This window comes from Watersipora subatra, chromosome 7 (genome assembly GCF_963576615.1).
Source record: "Watersipora subatra chromosome 7, tzWatSuba1.1, whole genome shotgun sequence".
Taxonomy (NCBI): domain Eukaryota; kingdom Metazoa; phylum Bryozoa; class Gymnolaemata; order Cheilostomatida; family Watersiporidae; genus Watersipora; species Watersipora subatra.
Genome location: NC_088714.1, coordinates 32,606,985 through 32,633,226, shown reverse-complemented (window position 1 = coordinate 32,633,226; position 26,242 = coordinate 32,606,985). Strand labels below are relative to the sequence as shown.

Genomic DNA, 26,242 nt, shown 5'->3' with positions numbered 1-26,242 from the left:
ATGCTAGAATGCTTCTGTTTTAATGGGAAAATAATTCTACTGCCTTTTTAATGTTTTGCAACACTCATCCAAAAACTTTGCTGTTTTATTTATTGAATCTACTGAGGGGAAAATGCAAATTTTCATTTATTTTAAAAGCCTTGTCACAGTAACTGTTGGTTAGAGCCAAATATTTTTGTATTTGCCTTGAAAGTGGTGGATACAGAGCTCTGTAAAGCTTACTCGATGTAAGCAGACACTGACAGACACTTGCAGACACTGACAGACACTTGCAGACACTGACAAACACTTGTAGACACTTGCAGACACTGACAGACACTTGCAGACACTGACAGACACTTGCAGACATTGACACTTTCTGACATACACATACAGAGACTGACAGATGCAGATAGACACTGACAGACACTTACTGATGCACTTATGAATGAGACACATCGCATGAAATAAATCAGCCAAACTCGGCATGTAATGTTCTCGTTCTCATAATATGTTGCATGAGCAGCGTTGGGTCAATGAAAATTACCTGTCTCGTAGGCGAAGCAGCATGCAACCATGTTTCTTTTCCGACTTGCATCTTTTCTAAACAGCCTTCAAAGCTTATCAAATGATTTTCAGGAAGTTTGAGACTCTTCTATTCTATATAATATGACTACTGGGCTAACACCTCATTTTACTAGTTATGAGTAAATAGAAAACTGAAATTTTGATTCCTCTGTTGATTCTGTTGATTTTTAATTTTTCGCTCAAGTCAGTTCCATAGTCAAAAACAATTAGAATATTAGATCTGTGTAAAGGGTGAATGTTTAGAAATTTTATCAAGTCAATCTTCTTATATTTCTATCAACCAGATCTATTAGTATGACAAGAGAAGTTGTTATTTACTGAAACTCATCTAAATCTTGTTTTAGCATTTTAGACATCAAGCTCGATCATAATGATCATAATCGCAATGCAGGCGTATTGTATCAGTTCATTAATGATTTATAATGAGTTTTACCTGCATTTTTGTGTTAAAAATATTTTTATAAATTACTTTGTATTGTAAGACAGAATTTGTAACCAGATTTTTGGTGTGCTGTATTTGTTTTCCATGTCACTAATTTAAAGCGTTACGAAATGTATAAACATGTGAATATTGTAAGTATTTGATAGGTTTTTTAAACAGTAACGTTTTTGGTATTAAATTTAACACTGTGATCCTTCATTATAGTATAAAATTAAAAAATATCAGGGGATATGCAGCCAACACTTTGACAGCAAGAAGGTTAAACAAGGTCAACCAACTTCTCAAAGTTAGTTGATGTTTTGGCTGTTTATCTTTTTTGTCGAGCCATGCCAATACCTTAGTGAGTTACTCAACACTGGTTTAAATTAATCACAAGGCAAATCGTGGTAGTAATTTTATTATTTTGCGAGTATAATTGTCTTGAGGACAATGTTGCAGCACCCATCCATCGCATTTCCAAAAATATAAACTGTCGTGGAGTTGTAGTGACTCGTTTTGCTTATTTGTAATAATCGTGCTTGCAGTAGATCGACTAAGTTTTACCCTTACCTTAGATTATAATCAGTGATTTTATTGGAAATTGACTCTATGTTGTTAGCTATGATCTTAATAAGACGAGGAACCTGTAACCAGAACATTTGCATTTCTATGAAATCTTAGAGATATTCCGCGGCATGTTCATCCATTGCTCAGTGAATGGTTATTTAGCACATATTGATAGAGTTGTTGAACAAGCTATGAATGTGTATAGAACATGTCATACCCTAGGACACTTACATTTCGCTAGTATTTAGTTTCGTGGGTGGCATACAGAGTAAAATTTCGCTGCAACTTAATTTCGCAGCTCTGATGAGTGCGAAAATATAGTGATGTGAAAATAAATGCAGTGGTACAAACATACGTAATTAGATTCATCAGGTCCAGCTCACTGTTACGAAATTGTTTTCAATTTGCGATTAGTTTGTATTTGTAAATCGCAGGTAGAAATGTGTTGCCGAGATCGATAATGCAATTTGATCGCTTGCTGCCATTTATTTCTTGGTCTATCAATGACGTCAAGGTCCCTCCCGCTGTGACTGATGCGGTACCAATATGAGATCTCAAGTATTTATAGCACGCGGTGGCCATGGCTCCGGGTTGTTATTGTTTTTGGTTGGTAATAAAATTCATCACTACAATAATTATTATTAAATTTTATGACTTTCCCTACCAGACGTTCATCCTCATCGGTTACAAATTCAGTGATTAAACTAATATCATCATCTTCCTCATTTGTTTTGGCTTTTCCAAAAAACCTGTTATCACGTAAACTGCTTTGCCATGCTGCTCAATCGGTGTATTAGCTATAATGAGTTTAGCAGAAATTGCCCAATGAGCCCACCACACACGAAAAAGGCCTGCATTTCTAATACGTATGACGATTTTATTGTGAATATTAATGACCAGCTATTTAATTTCACGTTTTCGCTCGTTTGTTATGATAGTTTAGTTTCGCTCATGAAATATTCGCGAAAGGATGACTCCGCGAAAACGCGAACGTTAGATGAGGCGAATACATAAGTGTCCTAGGGTATTAAGATTTGTCCCCTCTTTCATCCTTACCAAAAGAGCAAAAACCTTTTGTATGGCAAAAGGTTTAATTTACTTTTAATTATTGTTAATTAATACTAGTTGTTTTAATTATTAATTCTATTTAATTGCTGTTTGACAAACTTTTACATGAACGTTATATTAAAAATCATTTGACTTAAAAGGTTTGTCGATAGGTTACAAATCTCTAAATCATTCTTCAGTAAAGCACTGACATTCTCGGATTTGAGACTTTCTCTCTGATGGCCAGTAGTATCATATAATGCTACATTTTATCACACAGGTCATGCATGCGAAGACGTCGTATGCCAAAAAAAGGTTGTCCACTTTCCATTGTTGCCTTTATTATTTCAATCTCTGCTTTTTAGAATATTGTTTTATAGTGCCGAGTCAGCTTTGCTTTCTATTTGAGATTATTTTTCCAAATCGGAGTCATAGAAGTAGCTCTCAAAGTTTCTCAAGTAGGGATTTCCAGAAACCTTTCTACTTTTTTAGAACACCCACACTGACTCGTGGTAGAGGTAACCTGTAAAAGCAATTTAATATTTTCCTAATGCATGTACCCAGGGATTCCTCAATGAATATGACTAGAACTGTTTTCGCTCTCACCTCTGCATCTTTGACTGCTTGCGGGTCTATTGGATAGCAAGAGCTCGCAAATCTTTAACTCCCAAATATATGACTGCCTAGAATTGCTTACCTCTTTTAAACTGCCTGTAAGCTACCCTCACTGAATTTCTTTAGTTGCCCCTATTGATGAAGTAGCTCTCTTCTATCTCTGTGATACTATAACCAGGACGTTTTTCTCAATGTCTGCATCGCAAGCGGCGTAACTTCAAGGTCTTTTCTGTTCAAGTTTAGCTAAGCCAATCTGTTAATTGTATAACATCTTTAAGCGGAGTCTTTGATCTAGAATGACCAGGTGTCAGGTTTTTTGAAGTATCTGTTTTTTTGTTAAATGTGCACGCATGTTTGACCATGACTCAAAAACCATCTATAGTTTTGACAGTCAATTTAGGGCATATAAAAGAAATTGCACATTTTTGTTTACAAAATGTTACATTGAGTTCCTAAATGCTTCACCTAATCATGATCTATTTTTGCTAGCAGTTTTGTGTAGCGCATTCGTGCAAGCCCCAGAAATATTTCATTGAAAGAGTGGCATTATTGAAATCAATCAGAGGAGATGCAAGTGAAGGTAGTCCTTTATCTTCCTCACCGATGGTTTAATTTTATTCAATAGGATAACTGAGAGACTCATTTATCAGTTTTTGCACAATCTCTGTATATTAAGTTTTGAATGCCGTCAATTTATTATTCAAATTATTTCACCTGAAAAACAGCCCAACAGGATCTGTAAGTTGGAGTTGCTTCCTTCCAAAAGTATAGGAAAGAAACAAATCTTATTTTTCATAACAATTGAATACGGTATTCAGTAGCAACACTCTTTGTGGTCTATACCGCCATTTGCTTGGCACTCATCTCTTCTTGTTAGGATGCATCTTTAACCTACAAACTCAAGAAAGGCTTACCTTTGTTTGGTTCAGTAATGCAGTTAGTCGCAAATACATGTATCATTAAAATGCATATGTGAAGTACCTTCTATCGATTTACACCTCAGCTATTGCTATACCACTTTATAGCACTGGTATTGTTGACTAAATTTGAACTGTTTTGTCCTAACTCACAACAATATTATCAAGTGCCTGTTTCTGGGCTCACAGGCTATAAACATGACAGATAAAATTATCGCTCTCTTTTTAAAGTCTGCTTGATAATATACCGAGTGCAGCCTTCTTAGGATTAGTAATAGTAAGAAAGGCTTGTATGTTTCGCGCAGTCAAAAAACTAGCAAACTGATCAGCTTGCTAAGCACTCAAAGGGTAGGTAGCTGAGTTGCTTCAACAGTGCCACAGCATGATGCCTAAGTTGGCGAGAATTCTTTCCCTTTGAATAACTCTATTACACTTTAGAAAATTTATTATAACTCTTATAGTTAAATTAGATATATTAAAGAATCAATGTTCAACAGTTCCAAGCATTCGGAGTATTATTTTGACCGGGCTAAGCTAAATAAGCTATATAGATCTAAAGCTAATTAGTACAAGTTAGACTTGTTCCGTGTCTATCACTACCTCCTACACACAGTCTCTCGCTTGTATCGACAATTCGACTCTTTGTAATGCTCTGGTCATGTGACGCTAGAAACGTCTTCTCATTATTTTATTTATTTAGTTTGTAATTTAGCTCTGTACATTTGGTTTGTTTGCAGTTTTATGTAATGGGTTTGTTTTTATACTATATGTAGCTACTTGACGTATTTATTGTCAAGTTTTTGAGCTGTGAAGTCCATTAAATATTCCGCAATGAATGTGCTGGTATAAGAATATGAAACAGTATGAAATGGCATCGGAAAGATTAATTTGGTAAATTGAGTTGCATGGTCTGCTGCTAACATGAATACAAATAGCTTCAGTTCTTCTCCAAACTACTTGGAGTTTATCTAAAATAGTCACAAAATATTATAAACATCTTCATCTTCTATTATATCATGTATTTTGGTTAAAATATAAACCATTCACTTGCATTTTGAAGTGTAAACAATCGCATAGAGATGAATGTTTATTGTCCTCACTTCTATTTACGCCCATAGGGTTGAAAAACAGCTAAAATAATATTATTATATTTAGTTTTTGTATAGAGCTCATCTCAGCGAATATAGCCTGACTAAATTTTTAGTTTTTTTACAATTTTTTCGTTCCAATACAGGGAGTCTTCGAGTTTCAACGATTTCGACTTAAGCTGTTTTGAGGTTACGAATGCACTCATGAAAATTTCTATGCTGATATTAATGGAGTTCTTTCTTTGCAATGCTTGCGACAGCTATTCAAACAATTATGGACGAGTATCCAGATCGCACTAGGGATGTACATGTAGATGCTTTGTGAGGAAGACGGTGTCAGTGCGTCAATCAGTGTCAGTGATACGCATTTCGGTTGCGCCTGCCAGTTCTCGCTCTATCGCCCGTTTTTAAATTTTGTTTTATTTTTTTACTTTCATTTTGACTTAGGAGCTCTAAGCAAATTCTCCTAACTGTAAAGCATCCATAAAAAGAAGGGCCATCACCATGAAGGTAAAACTAGATATTAATAAGAGTGTGGAGTAATCTAATCAGGAAGTTTTGACATACACAGAAATTTGAGTTTGTTTGCTTTAGTTCATCAATAATATATGAATATATACAAAAGAAATGACAACTAGACAATGAGCATCCAGAGAAGGTGATGATGAGGTCATGTGCGCAATAGCTAATATTCAGCGCGGACCTAGGTGGCAGATTACAGACAAAAATTAATTAAGCATTGTAGTTAAAAACATTATCTCAATAGCCCTGCCCCTAAAGATGTGATTGCGTCAAATTTGAGTTGATTTTAAAAGAAAGTATTTTTCTTTGTCTATCAGTTGATATGTTGTTTGTTGTGTTAGGTGATCTCAATGTCAAGATATTTGAAGATTAAAATCGGAAAAATTTGATTGCGGTAAAAACGCTCAGGCCAATAAAACATGCCCAGACTTGCCCGAAGTGATGTAACACGTGATACAACCTGTCTCTATCTCTCGTAATCACATCGGCTATTGCGATAAAAGTCTAGTCCTACGCGGCTCTATTGGCATATATTTTATCTTGTATTTGCTCATGTTGGCTAGAATAAAGTTTTAAATTCAGCTACAGATACATTATTACTAATGTCTCAAACGCCTCAAACAAGGAAAATTAAAAGCTTGTCATATTAGCTTCTTCTAAATGCTGTGTAAACATCTTAGTACCGACTACCAATTCTACCAGTCTACGGTAATTCTGTCAAGCAAACTATGTAGAAAAAGGTCTTTGTATCGGCACAGTTCCGTCGCTACCCGCACTAATGATATACAGCCCCAAAAAGCCCCGCCCACATAATGCCCGTCGCCTATCCTGGGGAGGGGGCTGTATACCATTTCCCACACTGAAAACTAGTTTCTTACTAAGTAAAATAAGCATGCTGCGTCTTTGAAAAGAATATGTGGCGAAACAAACTACATCCCTAAAAGTCATGTACATGGTATAGTCGACTGTCAACGTTATCGAGTCATTATTGGTATCAATTTGTAGAAAAAATTCACTGGTCACATTTGATTAGTTGATTCAAGTACTAAACCAATGGTCGAGCTATGCAAAAACGCCTGTCCATGCAGCTCTGATTGCACTTCATAAATCCATCTATCAGACAAGATTTCAGCACAGGTGTCAACGGGGCTATGATGTATTCAATGTTCTGCAAATCATGTTTTGCATTATCTTCAAATATATTATTTTATTATATAATTTTTACAAGCAAAAAAATTTTCATCTCATAAAGCCTTTATTAAAAATATCCACCCAAGTCGTGACCACTCACATAGTTACAGCTCATACAATAGGGCAAATTCATCTACTGCAGCAAACTCAGACAAAACATCATGGTTTATGCAGCACACATTCAAGTCTCTCGTTCTTATTTATGGCAGTTTCCACATTGACAAAACTGCTTCGGCTGGTGGGACCACATGAACATCCTGTAATCAATAAAACAATTGCAATAAATATATGTCATTCATAGATATTTCATTCTAACGCGTATCTACTGAAAGCTTTCAAATTGGGAGTTAGATAGATTGCGAGTGTAATTTTAAAAATGAATAAATGTTTAACAAAAGCATAAGTACGCCAAGCCAACGATTCGCAGCTTTGGTTCTGGAAGTTAAAGATGTGCGTTGATCAATCGATTTTCTTCACTTTCTACAAGTGAGAAGTGAACATCTAAAGTCAAATCATAAATCTAATTTACTAGCTAAAACTGCCAAAGACAATTTGAAGCAAATATAGCTAGGTGAAACGATAAAAAATTGTAAAGCGATGATTGGTGATAGCAAAAAGTTATTATTCTATTAATTAGTAAATGTATTCGTGAGTACTAAAAGTATTACCTTTAGTATATTCATCAATCTAAGCCATTGTATTGCTAGATGCTATGGATTAAAAAGAAGCTGTCAAGAACTCACTGTGCGTCCTTATCTCGTACGCACGCACAGGAAATTACGTTATAACCTCAAAAAGGGAAATATAATCTGAATGTAAACACAACAGTATATCTATAGGAGACTCAAAGTAAAAGATAAATTTAGCTCCATTCTCCTGTATCTTCCTCTAGCACTTTAACCACCTGATGCTCAGAAAACTCGGACTACTCTTCGCAGTAATTTTACAGTACTGGTAATTTTTACAATTCTGTTGTTCGTCAATAAAACCTGTCGATTGAGTATTTCATTAAAGTAACGATTTTAATCAATTTAGTAATTATCGATGTCCATGCACTTTAATAATAGAGTAAAATCCCTAAATTTGAGATCACGGACAACAGGTTTTACGAGTGATAACATTTTTTACGACCTACATAAAAATTTTGTGCTGATGATTGGCTAATGAAGCGATCCTATATTTATCGCTCGTTGACTCTTTTCAGATGTATCACTAGTTACGTCACGAATGAAGCACTCGCTGGAATGTGAGCTTTTTAAAAGATGACCTCATTCAAAAGCATATATCTCTGGACAGGGTTAGTCCACAAAGACAGAAATGACACCAAATTGTAGCTGATTTTTTAGTCTCTTATTGGTCTTAATTTCATTAAATCGACCTTTTTGACGCAAGCACATCTTTAAGCTCCCCTTAAAACCTAACATGTTTTGTATACTGTGAATAAAGATAGGCAGAGTGTTCCATAAAACAGGTTCTTGATAAATTGTCCTTTTGTGACCAGCAGCGGAAGATGATTTAGGTAGAGGTAAATTGCATTTAGAATTTCGTGTGAAATAGTGCTGTGAGAGATGAGAATATGATGAGTAGAAAGATATATGAGCTCTAAGCAAAGTCCGAAATTTAAATAACTGACTAACATTCAAAATATTGCATTTTTTAAATAGATCCCCAGTCGAGAAATAAAAAGGTTTCTTGTCAATAATGTGAATTACTCTTTTTTGATAAATAAATAGCTTTTCAAGATAAATTACTGGAGCATTCCCCCAGGCTTCAATACAATATGAAATTTTTGAATTGATCAATGAATTATAAAGTAAAATTAGAATATTTTGTGGTAAATGAAAAGATAATCGGTACAATAGGCCACTAAGTGGACATAATTGTTTTAATAAGCTTTCTATATGTAATTTCCAGTTTAAATTGTTGTCAATAGTTATTCCGAGAAATTTAACACTGTCTGTTTTCTTAATTATATCACCATTTAAAATAAGAGAATTTTCATTTAATATAAAATTGTTTTGATAGGTCTTTAAAATAATGTAATTTGTCTTCTTAATGTTAATGCCCTACAGGATGAATTTATTCGCGGAGTTATATTTCGCGAAAATTGCCATTTCATGCATATTCGCGGATTAATTCATTCATGATTTTATTCATTGATTTATTCATTTATTTATGATGAAAACTGCTACTCTCTATGAAGAGTTAACTCTATTACGTCTACCAATAGAGTTAACCGTACGCATGCGCGCATTGCGTGTTTCTTTTTCTATTTAGCTTACAACTACGGGTGAATCGTGCTAAGGCGGGACAGCTAAGCTATAAATTTTTTGCTGCGTTCAGAGGTTTTTACGAATATTCATAGATTTGGAGGCCTTTGATGAACCAACAATTTGTGGTAAGTGATGAGTTTTTTCAAAACCATTTACTAAATTAGTTGAATTTTACTTTGGTTCTTCGGTAAAACGCAATATTTATTTTTTCCATCCCTACCGCTTCATTATTTGTTTTAGTGTGAGAGAGAGATTTTTCATCATACACGCGAGCACAATACTGCAAGGGTGGTATATGTCATTCTTAGAAGATCACGAATCATTCAGGGAAGTCTGGAAATTGAGGTAGAAGTGACCGCAGCTACTTACGAGGAGAATATATCTGTTTTAAAAAAAGGAACAAAAATGCCTTTACGAGCACAAATCTTTGGCCAACCAACAGAACTTTGCAATAGTAAGCCACGAGGAGAGTTCTGATGATAACTTCCTTACCAGCCATGTAGTAGCGAGAGAATCGCCTTTAACATCTACCCAAGACAGTGACAGCGATATAGAGCTGCTATTACCAAAATAACTAGTCAGAGAGCACCATTACATGCTAGTATTCACTTATCAAGAGTATCAGTTTAATTTTATTGCTCTAGACAACCGCCATATAGACTAAACTATTTATATTTACTCCATTCATCGTTTGTAAAATTTTATTTGTATTTGAAATATTTTATTTGTACACTCAAGTTTGTAATAAATTATACTATATCTATACATGAAATAAAATATATAATTTAATCATGTTTGCTGCAGCGGTATCAAGAAGTTGTTGTCGATGGAGAGGTCTAGGTTGACTGGTTGCTTCTCTGCCAATATTCCTGCCTTGATGAATATTACTACTTGTCTCTAGTTTTCGTAATCGGAGTAGGTTGTTTCATTCTCAATCTGCAGTAAACACAAAAAAGAAAAAAATATTAATAAGTGTTAAGGAAATACAATAACAATAGCTAAGTATTTAATGAAAGCGATCAGTTTTTAAACAAGAATTAACTAATGCAATGCAGTTAATTATGAAAAAACGTATCTGCACTGCAAATCAAATACATACCATAATGTCCAGACCAGAATCATGATCATCCTCAACTTCGGTATTAGAGATTGATGGGGTTGATTTCAATGTAAAAAGACTGGGAGATTTTTTTGCGATGATGAAGCCATGGCGAATAACTTGTGAAAACCTTGAATAATTTTGTAAAGAAGTTCGATGCAATGGCAATAAAACTCGAAGCCCGGCGATTATTTTAAAGAAGTTTTGGAACTCGGCTACGTTTAGTTCTTCTGCTTAGCGGCTATTTTAGCGATGACGCCATTCTGCATATCTTGTGACAACCTTGAATAATTTTGTGAAGAAATGTGATGCATTGGCAATGGTGTTAGCTCAAAGCTCAGGCAATGATTTTAAAAGTGTTTTGGAACTCAACTACGTTTAATATTTACCGTAAGTCCTCATGCTCAAGCCGCGCGGCTTGTGCTCAAAACCAGATGACTCCCGAAAGAAAAAATAAATCATCCAACAAGCCGCGTATGCCCACAGACCGCGGCTAATGACTGAGGTTGTGTTGTCCTTGACCCCTTCAGAAGCGAGAGTGTTAAGAAGAGTTTCGCTATACCCCCGTCCTCTTGAATTAGAAAACAGGCTACATCAATAGCCTGTTTTCTAATTCAAGAAAAGAATTTTCTTTTACTTCCAAGTTCGAATTAAAATTCCTAAACCCTTGCATCAAGAACTTATTTACCATGTCTCAGCTAGATTTTTATTGCGCTGTTAGAGAGCTTCTCTATTATGGAAAGATGCCGGTCAAGAATGAAACGGTTTTAATAACCTATGACTGTGGTGAGTTAAAAATTAGCGATAAATTCTTCTTTAGTCTAAAGTATTCCATAAACATGACCTTAAAAATAAACGAGTAGGTCGCCAAAATCCCGTACATAAAAGTGTATCATGACTGCGATTCTATGGTTATAGCGCGGAACTAAGCAGAGACCGCAATTATTGAGAAGCCGCCCTAAGCCTCTGTAAGTTTTAAAAACTTTGTTTTAGCGGTGGCCTATGACCTTGAACCAGAAGCCACGCCCAATGACTAGCCGCGCGGCTTGAGCATAAGGACTTACAGTATATTAAAAACTAGCCTAGCAGCTAGTTTTTAATTTGATGCAGTAGTTATTCTCCCTTGTGATTAAAAATAGAACTAATTATTCACGGAATTTAATAATTCGCGGAATTGACTGCTCGCGAAATCGTGAATTTTTATAACCAACGAATATTTTCATCCTGTAGGGTAGTTAATTTGTTATGTTGACACCATTTTCTAAGTTCTAAAAGTTACCCTGCATCTTGAGAACTAATCACCGTCGCAAGTTGAGGGACCTCCTGCACTTGCTTGCGTTTTTGAGTATTGCTAAAATTTTGTACCGACTTGTTCCTCTGATCATTAAGCTCAGCCACAACAACATCTCCAATAATTCAGTCAAGTTAGCACACTTTGCAAATGGCCTTTAACGATATTTTGGAAAGTTCTGTTGTAGTCGTAACAACAGGTAAGGGTGCTTGTTTTGTTGGAGACTTTTCATGTATTTTTAAAGTTATGTTGCTGACCTTAAGGTGTATTGCACCAAATGCTTTCTGTAAAGCTTTGTTACCTTTGTTCATTGTTTATAAAGATTTTCCTGTCTCTTCTATTTTGAGATGTCTCAACAATAATATATTCATTTTTCACTTAGGTCGTTTTGGATTCCATAGACATCATCATAGGTATCATCTTGCCTGTAACATTTCTGTTTTAATTATTTTCCTCTCATAAATGTGAAAGACAGTAGTTTTCACTATGGCAGGACTACATGATGATGCGTGAACATTGGATTTTTTAGGTCCCACCAACAGTAGGCATGCGCTGCATCGTTAAAAACTGGCATCAGATCTACAGAAATATTTAATGTTGTAAGGCTATGATACTGATTGAACACTTGTCATATAACAAACATGTACTGTAACAACTAAAACTATTGTTATCAGTTCTTCAACCAAAAGTGTAACCACTACGCTTATCATTGAAAGCAATATAGGGAAGATAACTCCAAGTTTTCGGGTATGCATGGACCTCAATAATAATTGCTCTACACGTACCTCAAGTCAATGACAAATATTTTCACAAGTATTCCAAAGAATACACGTTTGAAATCCGACAGCGCCTCGTGTGTGAAATAAGTCATATCTGACGACTACGAGCATTGTAGTAAAAGATTATCAAATAAAGTTGTAGCGATTTAAAACCTATTGTTTTCATTTAAGGTTTCCTAGCCTTGGTCAAATACTCAAACTTTTTGGCTTCACTTTTTGATGTGGATTTTACACTTCCATTATGTTTCCAGAGTTAGCGCACTGCAGATTTTATATCTGGACCGTGTTGGCTTAGGCCTGTCGTAGGCACTGTCTGGTGAACCAATAAATGTTATGGTTTTTTGAAATATGCCGATTTGCTGTCTATAATTGGGTGTGAGAGGATATCACAGGCTGCAATTTACGGTAGTAATATAACACTGTATAGGGTTTTTAATTGCAACTCATTTAGTTTGTTGACGAGTTGATCTGGCAAAATACATTCATCCTCGGGCTCTGCCGAAGCTACAGCATCTCGATGTGAACCAGACCTTCTAAACATTCGTTTATCGCAATAAAGAATGGTGGAACGACAGCATTTTGTTTAAGCATAACTTTCAATCCAGTTTACTTGATCTACATGAATAGATTATCAAAAGATATTTTAATTAAAAAAATGTTTCATTTTAATATTAGTTTGTAAATAAAGTCAGTCACAAGCGGTGATGCTAGATGTTTGTAAGACACAGGAACGAGTTAACATATGGTAGGATTATAATGTTAAACTTTATGGCCTTCAGAGATGAGCCTCATAAACTTGAAGAACAAGTATTTTGCAATAAAACCCAGAACTTGGTTCCTAAAATCATCCAGATAATTGAAGGTTTTAACAACCCTGTGCTGTCCTAGTAATGAGTAATGAGATTTAGCTAACACTGATTACTTTAGAACGCAGCGTTTGGTCCCAACTAGTCAGTATTGATTATATAGCAGCATTTGTTGCAGGTTGAGAGGCATGTTCAAATGATATTGAATAACTTCAACCTTGTTATGGTTGCTGATATGATGGAGGAGAGTTGTCTTCTCCTTAAGCGACTGATGAGGTGGTCATTAAAGGATATCATCTTCAGCAAGAAGAATGTATTTGACTATCCAGGTATGTAAAGTAATGCATTGACCGAGTCTTTATTTTACCATATCTTTAGGTTTTGAAATGCAATGCACAGTTATTGATAAAGGTATCAATTCCATTCATTAAATGCTTTATTGATCCAAATAGCTCTGGTGCATTTCTTATTGATTCTTTGTTAAGTACAGAAGGCATAAATAAAATACCATCTATTTATTTTTGAAGGAAATAGTATACTAGTTTAAATTTTTCAGTACTAGTTAAAGGAAGTGATCCACTGGTTTGCAAGCCAGTAAGTCATTGGCTATAATAATTTTCATCATTGATAATGGGAACTGCGATACATCTTATTTACATTCTTGCTAAAACTAAACAGATGTTTAGCAACTGTATTAACCAATTTGTTTAAAGTACTAATAAATGTATTTACCAAAAGCGGAATTTATTGGATGTTTGTATCTGAGTAATAAAAACCTGATTTTATTTTTGTTGGTATGATCTATTACGAATATCGATAGCAAATTTGTAAAAAAGTTTTCAAATTTTCTAATTCAATTAAAAAAATGGTTGGTTAATACCGATCCAAATCCTGTAAGGTTAATTGACAACATTTGATAAATTTAAAATTACATTCAGTTGTAGCAATATAATCAATAAACTGAAGTTTTAGCTATGATCTTGATGTTATTACAACAAAACATGTTATAGAGTAAAAACGCTTGAGACATGGTCTTTGTTGTGAGGTAACATGGACACTTTTTAACTCATATATAAGCTGAACAGAAATTTCTGGGACTATTTCTATAGAATGTGATTATGTTATCATATCAGCGCTATCACAAAAAAATTGGAGTGGTTTTGGATTTCCTGTCTATAGAAGGAAGGTATGTGATGGGTGCATTTAAAGCGTTGGAAGGTATGTGATTGGTTCATTTAAGGTGTTGGAGTTTTAATCATAAACTCATAGATATAGTAAACCCTAGATATGCGAATAATCAAAACAAGTGAGGCCTATAATTAGCATGACGCAACGTCATGGTGATGTGCAAAGCGAATCAGCTGATCTATTAGCTCCTATTGACTTAGCACTAAAAACTGCTCAATTTTTCCATAGTTTGTGCATCTGAGACTACATACTTTATTGAAAATATGTAAAACTTATATGCAGTAATACTTCAACATACAAGTGCCCTAACGTACGAGAAACTTGAGGTACGAGCCAGCTTTTAAGCAAGTTTTAGCATTAAAATACGAGCCATGTTTGAGATACGAGCACATGAGACAGTTGCCAAGTATGTCGGAGGTGTTTTATGAGAACAGCATCACTCTGTATTTTCAACTGCTCAGATTATACTTTTGTACCATGTTTACCATGTAAAAAATAGACATTCGGACAAGTTGCCTAGCGGTCATGCATTAACCCTTGGTGACAACACCTGTGTTCGTCCTGATCGCAACACGTTGAAAGGGCGACAAAGGCAAACGTCCTTAGATAGGTTTCTCTTAAAACGGCCGGCTGGTCGTGAGAGCGAAACAAAAGAAAAATTAGCAAACCAGCGAGAAACTTAAAACTATGAACCACGAAGAAACTTTAATTACGTTAAGTTAAAGATTAAAGTTTGCTTTTAGGTTTGCTTTTAAGTTTGTCTTTTACGACTTGGATAAAATCTAAATTTATCAAAGTCAACTGTTGTAATGAAGGATAACTTATCTCTCCCTCTCTGGCAAATGTTAGCGTTAGCCGCTATTTTATGTATTTGATTTTACATTTTAATTAATCACATTTCCTTGCATTATTTTTATTTGTTGTTTTTTGAAAGCATGTGGTAAGTTAGGACAATAACCAACATGTTCTTTCTGTTACAATATATTGTTTTGAGTGTTTTATATGCATTTTCAGAGTATGAAAACCTATCAATATGTATTTAATTGTTCTATATATAAATAAATTGCACCAACATGCGAGTAAATTGACATACGAGCTCAGTCTCTGAACGCATTAAGCTCGTAAGTCGAAGTATGACTGTAATGACTTTGGATGAGAAAGGCAAGAATCTTACACACATGGTAATGAATAATACCAATGATTTAGAAGCTTCTATATCATTGATAATACAAAGAGTGACCAAATAGAAATTAAACTAATAACAAACTAATGAATCAGATGAGGTTTAGAAGCAGTTACGCTGGACCACTGTATTAAACACCCATTAGACATGACTGAAAATAACTAGACGAGATAGTTTTTGTCTAAGGTTGGTTGAACTAGATTCCTGCTTTGAAGCGGCATAGTGTTTTCTGATTTTAGTATAGCGATTTAATATAGTTTTGAGTAGACTGTTGGCATGCACTGTACATGTAAAACCTTGATTGAGGTTATGTAATAAGACATATATGTTACTGTCTGTGATGTTACTTGTTTAAAAGCTCTCTGTGTGATACCACAGCTCTCCATGTGTGAACGTAGGCACTTTTCTGCAGCAATTCATATTCGGCCTATCAATCTGGTCACCAATCCTCCTCTATTTTTAACTGAGATTAGGGTTATGTCATCACTATTTCTACTTCCCACTACTTCGACATCGGTCAAGAACTTGATACGCTCATCACATTTGAGTTAGAAAAAAATCCTCATCACCGAACTCCTCATCTTCACCTTCCTCAGCTTTTGTCTCTTCTTTCTTTTTCTTTCTAGCCAGAGAATGTAGCAGGAGTTTGCCAGTTTTTTCAGCCCTGCTCACATCCAGATCAATACAGTTAACATTGGGACATGGTGTGATATCTGCTTTTATGAACAGTGCTCGAAGTGCAGATCTAAAGCACTGCACATCCGGATTATTATTATAGCCACCCTTAGATCGTATTGTGGAAAGCAGAATATCAATGTGATCCTGGTTGATCTTAAAGGTTAGGAAGTAGTTGATGTAAGGGTAGTTGCTGAAAAGATATTGAGCAATGTCATGTACAGATTTGGCTGCTGACTCAAAACCAATGACGAAATGATGATGATTTTCCTATTATTTTCTACTAGCAGCTTTCAGCTTGGTGTCTTTAATCGGCATAGATAGCTTATGATATTGTTGAGAACTTCTTGTTTTGAGTTGAAGTTCTGTTTTGTTATGGGCAATTCAGGATATACCTGGGGTGTTGTAGTCTCTTCTGATGACATTTCACTAAGAATTTGGTCTTATTGTTATGTTTATGACTTAAAAACTAGCATGCCAAGCGTGATTCCACTACTAAACTTATTGCTCAATTGAAGGCTTTGATGCTGTGATGCACATCACTACGACGTAACGTCGTGAAAACAACAGCCAATTATAGGCCTCACTTTTGCTCCATTGTATTGATAGCTATTCGCCAATCTAGGGTTTACTATATCTATGCATAAACTCATCACAATTGATGGTAGCACTAGGATCCATGAATAAGAGAACGCGTGTCTATGCCTCTCCATGCCAGAGATCTTTGTAAATAGCTGGTTTTGTCGACTGTAATAACGGAACACTTCCTGTACAACAAATGCATTCGGTAACTGCTAAAATATTTTTATTGGACTCGCTAGTGGGTCATCAATAGAGTGATTTGCATGTTAGTTGCAGATCACTAAAAACGGAGTGTAGCGGATAACTACAAGTTTAGTGTTATTTGTAAAGGCGAGTGAGTACTCATCGTGTACCCAGTCAATGATAGATATATTATTAATATTTTGTCACAAGCAATCATGAAATATATGCTTAGGGAATTCGACAGCTCCCCTAACTACAAACAATCAAAGCATTTGAACTGCATCTCATTTGAACTATTTAAAAATAGATCGTTCAACACTATTCTCTTACACAAGTGTCAGAAATATGAAGGGTAAATGTGTAACATTTCTATTCCAGTTTGATTTAGTTTCTGAGGGAGTTGAAGTAAAACAGAAATACTTTGGAAGTTTTTAGCCACCTTTGATTACACAACTAGTTTACCAACTCGCTGTAGTTTCACTCTGTACAAGTAACGGTGTAGTGAGCAGCCATTCCAGGGGATATACGATGGATTTGTAAGTTTTTATATCACTGTAACGAAATTTTAGCTCATTTCATGCTTATGTTCAAGTTATCCATTGGTTAGAATTTTTATTTGGTCGTATATAATATTTACTAGTACATATACAGTATATAATATTTATTAGTACATATACAGTATGTATTATTTATTAGTACATATACAGTATATAATATATAAATCTATGGATACTGAGTATTGTAATTGATAAATATCTGAACAGGTCGGTTCCGAAACAATCACCACACCAGATGTTGTAGGATCTCTCTGTAGCCTTTTAGCTGGATTAGCTTATCAATCAAATAATATTCACCTGCCTTCACAAAGCTGTACTTCATGATGTACATATTGTTGGCCAATTGTAGCCAATAGCTAGCGCTGTTATTGGCGCTGCAAAGTTTGTTTTGTTAGTTTGGCAGTCGGTGCATACAAGAAGGAACTTTACCTTGTGTGATAATTTGATATAAAACATAATATAGTGATATACATTAAATTAAATAAGCATTATCAGTTTATTATTGTTTTGCTCTTCCAACAAGAAAACAAACGCGCGAATTTATTAGCATATTTGAAGATTTTCTTGGCACTGTTTTCTTCATTGACTTTCTAATTGCATATCTTCAATTTTTTCAGGTAAAGCGGATGCCATTCCTAAAGAGGTTTTGGTGGCCATGGGCGAGTGGAATTGGGGAGACAATCTGCTATACTGGAAGGCTAAAGAGGTACTTTTCAAACAAATGGGTGATGAGCCACTTTTTCAAGAAGAACTTCTTCACTTCAAGCAAATCAATACTCTGGCAAGTACTGTATATACCTTGTTTTAGTCGGTCATAAATACTGTAAGACCTCTATTTGAGTGCAACCTTCATTTGGGCGTGCTATCTCTCCCAGTAGTATAGTGCACTACCTCTAATAGAATACCACTATAGAAGGGTTGAAAAAATAGAACGTCACCCTTTAATTGAACGCTACCTCCATTAGAACGCCGCTTTGAAATTCATTACATTTGATCTTTAAAAACCCAAAATAGAAACTGATCAGTAGCGAGGCCTCCAAAAATGGAACTACTGATAACTAGATTACATCAGGTTAAATTAATTTTTTCATTGTTGTTATCTTGGTTGCTGTGGCTTTAGTGACAATGCGCCTGTTGAGATCAATCATCAGAATAATTAAAACTACACTCTGATCCATTTTCTGCAGATTTGTCCATAAGGTGATTTACAACTAGATCTGGAAACTTTAAAACGTTTAGGTGAATGATTATAATGCTTTTCAGTAACACCATACGGATGCCATTGTTACGAGGCATTGAAGTCCATTCTCCAACTCCAAAGTTATTTGGTTTGATTTCTCAAAACTTTGAAAGCAGCACGATCGAACTAAGTAATAATTCTATCAGTCTAATATGTCTGACTTGAAGTAGTCCTTTGTTTAACTCTGTCTGATACTTTGATGAATGAGAAAAACTGTTTTAATGAAACTGCTGATATTTGTGAGATTAATGTCGCTCTATACTACTGCGTTGGCATAACTTTACCCACGTACAGTAAAACCTCAGTGTTCGATGATAATTGATTCCGATTGGTTGGTTGAGCACCAGTTTGTTCAAAAACTGAGACACATTTTTTCATAAAAAACATTAGTATTTTAGTCCGTTTTTACTCCTAAGAAAATACCTAAATACCATGTTTTGATTTTCTAACTTTATTTAACAATGTTGTATGAAAGCTCATTGCACTGATTGATATGTTTGTTACTGGTTGCAGCAATAACTGGCTTTTTATGCGCAATAAAAGATGGGTCATGAACACCGCTCCATCACACGTTTAGATCACGGCTTTGCCCCATTTAATAAAGCTTTTAGTCGGTTTCAAGTAAAGTGCTACTATTATAACTTTATTATTGTCCACATTTGTATAACTATAATCTCAGTGATAAAGGCCCATGCGTTTCGTTTTGATAAAATAATGTTGGAATAACGCTTCTAAACTGGAGTTATTCGCCGTCGTTTCACAATTCTATCAGGTTTGTTTTAGTTTTGGTACGCAGGAAGTCTAGTCATTTATATATGGAAATATTTTGTTTTTTACTATTAGTTTTTCATTATTGCTCTGATAGTTAAAAGTGACACTTTTTCTTATGTACCATTCTGCTCTTCTGGCAGCAAATATTTGACTAAATTTGTCATACACAGTGTTTAGGTACTGCCACACGAATGATTTTTTATTCATTCTGACCGAAATCACGAAATGAATGAAAAACACAGGATTATTTGGCCGAAATTCACAGAATTGTCTGAAATGTGCATGCACACCGAAATCGTAGACGAAACGCTTTTAATTGGCTAAACAAATTATTAGCGAGCACAATTTTAGCAGCTTTGGCAATTTATATAGTCCGAGGCAGTTGCATCATATGTACTATGTCGAATTGCGCCGGTACTTTCATTGTGTGTTGTAATACGTGTCTTGGACTATATAAATTGTAAAAGCTGCTAGAATCGTGCTCGCTAATAATTTGTTTAGCCAATTAAAAGCGTTTTGTCGACGATTTTGATGTGCATGCACAGCTCAGACAATTCTGTGAATTTCTGCTGAATAATGCTGTTTTTCGTTCATTTCGTGTATTTGGTCAGAATCAACGAAAAAATTGTTACGTGTGGCTGTACCTTTTGATTAAGATATCTATCATAAGTCATGCTCGCTGACACTGGTGGCCCCTCATTATCATCAGTAATTTCAAGAACAACTCTGGTGGAGATGCCATGGCCCAGTAGGCTAGGGACCCTCAACTGTGTACCGCAGGATGGGGCTCAGTATCCAGATAGGCAACTGGTCGTGACAAGAAGAGAATTTTATTTTAAATATATTTGTGATGTATAATTTGTGATCTTACTTTGTGAACAATTCAGCTCAAATAACCCAAAGATATTCAATAAAAAGAAAATCATTTGTGTTGTGCCTCACAGTGACTGTTTATCTTTGACTAACTCCTTATGTCACCAGTATGTAGCGTAATAAAACATGTTTGTATGATGCAAGACAGCGCTACAGCAAACTGTTCAGGTTAAATCAGATGGACATCGCTAGTTTAGTGCAGAAATGGAAAGTAGTAGGCCTATGTGATAAGCCATTTTTTGAGGTCAGCAGATATTATGTGGACAGTTCCTGTCTAGACAACACCGAATACACCACTGACACCAAATCAATAGTAATGACTTAACTAATAATAAAAACAGCGACAAATCAAAACATAGTTTTTATGCTGCCCGTGAGACTGACTGTCTGTAAGGTAAAATTTCCTGAAAAGTTTGCCTTGCAAGGTTGAACTCTGTGAGAAACTTTCTGGTCTTCCTAGTAGGGTTATTTAGTCTATAGTACACCTACTTCTTCCTACTTTCCCTGTATAATCAGTCACTACAGGAATGTTACATCCGTGTCTCTCATTTGGTTTACGTCTAGCGCTATATTCTGATATTCCGATTCCTCGAAGTCTCCAGGTATGATGAAGGCTTATGATTTTTCTAATTTATTAGTACAACAACTGCCTGGTCTCTGTAAGTTTTTGTTGTTATCTTGTAGTCTTACAATAGTTTGGTATCATCACTCTCTGCTTTTATTATCATTCTGTTGCAGGTTCTAGACTACTGCTCTCAACCCGCTCTATCTAAATCCAAAGAGCTAGTCATAGAGGCGACGAAGTGGAATGAAGAATTTACTATAGGAAATGACTATTGCTCTGATTTGTTGCGAAAGGAGCGACCATTTACCCGGCTCCTACAAAGTAAACAGAGACCTGATATGTTTAATCATGCCTATTATACCTCTATAGAAGACCCTCTCTATCTTCGACTTGAATATTAATCTAAAAATCTTGCTTTCTTCATAGAAGTCGTTCCAATTGTTCCGATTGTTGATTACTAGATCTTCCATCTGTCGTATAAGCCAGTCTTGTTATATGGAAGACGGATTATTCTATCATGTTCGCTATCAAATTTAGATTTAACAGATATATATGTGTTTGTATTTTATCTATAGGTTCTATAAACTGACGTATCACATTCTATTGATTTTTCTATTACCTTTTTTGAAGATAGCCACAAATTAGATAAATATTCATTGTTTGTATAAGGGTGCCGATTTTGTGGTGTGTCTTCGCTGTTGATTACTTATAGTCATCAATTATATTTTGCTGAATTTTGAAGAGTCATTGAAATTGTTGAAAATATATTGTTGATTTTAATACTGTCATGTAATCGGTGTAGAACTAGAGATAAAATAGCTCAAATACATTTTTCTAGGTTTTTTCTGAAATAAGCTACAGAGCAGCATCTAATATCAGAGCTATAGATAATAGTAATCTGTTGAATTGAGCTCACACACCTATTGGTTATTTACCTACTTCACAGGTTTCCTGTTTCAGTTTTATTTTACATCTGCTTTGCCTTAGACCATCCTTTCTGAGGGGTGCGAGCTCTTGTTCGCTGGCTGCAAGAATCAATCATGAAGGTAAAGAAGGTGTATTTATCATCACATCAACTGGCATATGTAGATCAGGATTTTTATCTGTTCTGTACATCAATAATAAATATCGTGATGCCACCAATCTTGAATACGACCTGCGCATCTCACTCACAGGGAACCGCGTTTCAATCAGATTATAGCAGAGACGAGGCAGGAAAAAGTCAACGACTACAAAGTGAGTTGTTTTCTTACACGTTGCTGCTGTATGACAGCTCTTAGAGTGACCTCCTAATAACATATTGTTTTCATATATTCAAGTACATGTATCTTTGTTTTGAGCCTTTTTTGTTACAAACAAATTGATTCAAAACAAGGGGTGAGATTACCCTCGCCAGTGGTAGGTATTCGACGATGCGAATAAATAGGGAAGTTCTGAATCAGGAGAATCATACATGGCTGTTCTTGTAGCAAATGATATGTATTCTATATGCTATGTAATCTGATACGCCTGAAAATGGTGTCATATTTCTGCTATTTTACCGAAAACTTGAATTTTGATCACGGTTATATGTGCGCTCTCTAAAGGCAATAAGCCTGGCATAAATAAAAAGCAGCTAGCTTTATTACCAGTTGTACGCTAACCAATCGCTGACCAAAAAAGGAGAACTGTGGTCTCTAGTCATCAGCGTGACGCTGGTTTTTGTATCCACACCGATCTATCCAAATGTATCGATCTAAATCTTTTACAAAGTCGGCTTCCAGTTGACCAACATCTCCGAAAAAATGATCATACATTGATAGTTTATTTGTTTCTTAAATTATTCATTACTTTTTGCTAATGCTACATTATCTAATTGAAATTACATCGTAGTTATTATAATGCACCTTTTCCATTTAGACTCATGGATCCTTAATAACGGCGGGTTGAAAAGTCGACCAACAGGTACGCTTTCATTAAAAAGTTGCTACTCCTTCGATATGCTAAACAAAAAGTAATCAACGTATTTGCAATCGTAACTTCTTGTTCAGCACTCTTGAATTTTCTTTAGTGTGTGGTCGATCCATTACAGCTTTGGTAAAAATCTTTCAAATCATTTACTGGGTTTTGTCGAATGAATTGCAGTCATATCGACCACCCGTGAGTGTTAATCATCGGGTGTGTTATTCTGGTACACCTATCCGTCAGTTGTACTTTGGATGCAGTCAAAAATGCTTTTTCATAATTCATCTATTAGTAAGATCAACTGGTGTCGAAAATAAATAATAATTTCAATGGTGGCTGCCTATTAACTCAACATGATTTCGGTCAATGACATCTATGGTCTAAGATTCGATCAATATTTTTATAAACAAGAGAGTGCAAGCCTGATTAGTCATTGATTTTAATGAAATCGTTTTAATCAGAAGGCTAAAATCCCATTCACGCCTTTGTATTGTTGTTAGCACGCGCTCAGTGAGTTCGCACAGCGCAGTCGCAAACTGATCGCAATCTGACAAGTGTTAGCATGCCCTTCAAACCATTCGACTCGGTTCCCTGATGAAAGTCTCCAATCATTTTTGTCATGTACAATGAGTAATATCTTCCCAAGTGGTAGATTGCGCTGGCATTTGAATTCCTAACGGTTCGAGTGATTTGACAGAAGTCAAGATCCACGGAGATACAAAGACTCAAGCTCGCTTAACGGAGTTTTTACAGTGGCTCAGGTTTCGAATTTGGTGTAAAGTGATTACAGAGGAGATAGCTTTAACCAAGATTGGTTTCTTCATGAAACATTGTGATCATTTGGTAAGCTCGTGCGTGAGAGGTATCACGATATAATGACAAACCCGAAGTACTGTTTCTTTTTAATAATGTAGTCTATTCTCTAATTGAAAAGGAGCAGATGTGGTTTAGTGGTTAGTGTGCTGGCTTATGATTAGCAGGTCAGTTGTTCAAGCCACAAGGACCAATGGTGGTGTTACCAAGGACATCTAATGACAGTTGTTCTTGTGCCAATATGGGTCTCCGGCAACTAAACTGGCTGCCCCATGCTTCAGCCTGATGAGAAGGGTAGCTGCAAGATAAAAACGAAACCTGACAAAGGGCTGAGGAGCTCCTATGCTAGCCAATGACCTGCTAGCCAGTGATGGTGTCTCAGTAAAAACACCCAACAGAAGACAACGACAAACCACTGTTAAAACTTGCCAAGAGAAGCCATGGTTATAGGAAATGGGGAGACCCATTATTGTCTATGCGCTCACAAGTCATGGCATTCAGAGATAGACATTGTTACTGTATTACTTCTGTCTAAAATGTTTGTAGAACTTTTGGTGTAAATTAAATCAATATTTAATGTGAAAAGGCTGCTAACGTAATTATATGTGTTGTTATTTCCCTATTACCGGTGTATTGAGTGCTACTGTCAGTTAATACAAGCAATATTATGTAACTATTGCAAAAATCTGAAGGTTAGCAAATCTTGGTTTTCACCATGTTTGTTTATGTGTTACAAAAACAGCACATGCAGATTTTATCATTTTCAGCTGCAATAAAACTATTAAAACAGCCATCATTTCTCCAATTCCACTCTGAATATATATATAATATATATATATATGAATATATGTATCAATTATTGCAAAGGGAGTAGCAAACAGAAGCTAACAGCATTTGAAGGCAATATTGTAAATCAGTACATGTTAGCTAGTTTTTATTACAAGCCATAACATTGCTATCTGTGAGAGCACTTTTAGAAACCAAAGGTCTGAAGCCATAACATTGCTATCTGTGAGAGCACTTTTAGAAACCAAAGGTCTGAAGCCATAACATAGCTATCTGAGAGCACTTTTAAGAAACTAAAGGTCTGATTTTTCGGGACTACAAATGAAAATTTGTATGCAATGATCAACAAAATTGTTTCATAAACTAACAAACTATGGTGCCAGGAGAGGGGGTGCCAGGAGAGGGGGGTGCCAGGAGAGGGGGGTGCCAGGAGAGGGGGGTGCCAGGAGAGGGGGGTGCCAGGAGAGGGGGGTGCCAGGAGAGGGGGGTGCCAGGAGAGGGGGGGTGCCAGGAGAGGGGGGTGCCAGGAGAGGGGGGGGGGGGGGTGCCAGGAGAGGGGGGTGCCAGGAGAGGGGGGTGCCAGGAGAGGGGGAGTGCCAGGAGAGGGGGGTGCCAGGAGAGGGAGCAGCATCAAGTTGTGTGAGCCACTGATCTTACCATGAAAAAAAATTTTGAAACACTTGGTTCCTTACAAATGGTCCTTTCCTTTCTCTCTTTTACAAAACAGACCAATAAGTCAAAAAATGTACCTTCAGCAAAGACCAATACAGTCAAACCTCTACGAAATTAATATTTTTTAATGTTTGCTCTGATATTTCTTGATATGTCGAGCTATCTTATGTTGGGGCAAACATTATTTTAGAAATATATAATATTTTGTCTTACTTTTTCCCCGAGCGTAAATATATAGGTATGTAATAATAAATGCTCCAAGTAGGTGTATATTAGTTATATCATTCTGGGTACAAAATTAAATTTAAAAATTGAAATTATATGTAAAAACTACACTAACAATGCGATAATAAGTGAAAAAGATGTTTTGATAGTCACATTGGAGATTTGAACACCATTGTAGATGCGATGACGATAGTGAGTATGTGTAACTTACACTAACTTACAATGAATACAATTTAAAATAACTTTATCTACTTTTATAATTTTACGCTTTATTTTCTAGTTTTTACCATTGCGTTTACTTTTCCTTACAAAATCTAAATGTTTCAAGAGATTTTGGATATCCCATGCTGGAAGTTATGTCCCATGACAAAAGAAACATGCTCAAACTTCTAGTCATCTGGGTACAAAGCCAGATATAGCAGAAATCACAAGCTGAGGGTTGACTGTAGTTATGTGCACACGATTAAAAGGAGCATTTTATTCGTCAAACAACCTTTTAAAATGAGCTTCAACTCAAAAACTAATGTTTTGAGCTTCAACTCAAAAACTTTTATATGGATCAAGTAAAATCTTTTTTCAAGTTCACGCTTAAAGTTTTCTAGTTCATTTGGATTATTGTGTGTATCAGGTCTCCCATATTCTCTAACCCGCTGCTTTTCAACCTTCTTTGAGTTGCGGCACACTTTTTACATTTACAAAATCCTTGGGCGTACCACCAACCAAAATGATACAGAATTACTCTAGAATGCAGCTGTAATACATACAGTTAATAATATAATGATATAGTTAATAAATTTTTCAA

General features: G+C 35.6%; 1 protein-coding gene across 1 annotated transcript in view; it reads left to right on the top strand.

Annotated features, from left to right (window-relative positions):
- The window catches only part of LOC137399756 (galactose-3-O-sulfotransferase 2-like), a 50,569-nt gene extending 28,789 nt beyond the window's left edge, over positions 1-21,780 (top strand). Inside the window, exons 5-7 of the mRNA XM_068085972.1 lie at positions 13,362-13,512; positions 18,169-18,332; positions 21,174-21,780. Coding sequence (XP_067942073.1) covers positions 13,362-13,512; positions 18,169-18,332; positions 21,174-21,401 — 543 coding nt within the window. The 3' untranslated portion in view covers positions 21,402-21,780. The remainder of the gene's footprint in view (positions 1-13,361; positions 13,513-18,168; positions 18,333-21,173) is intronic.
- Positions 21,781-26,242: the final 4,462 nt, after the last annotated feature.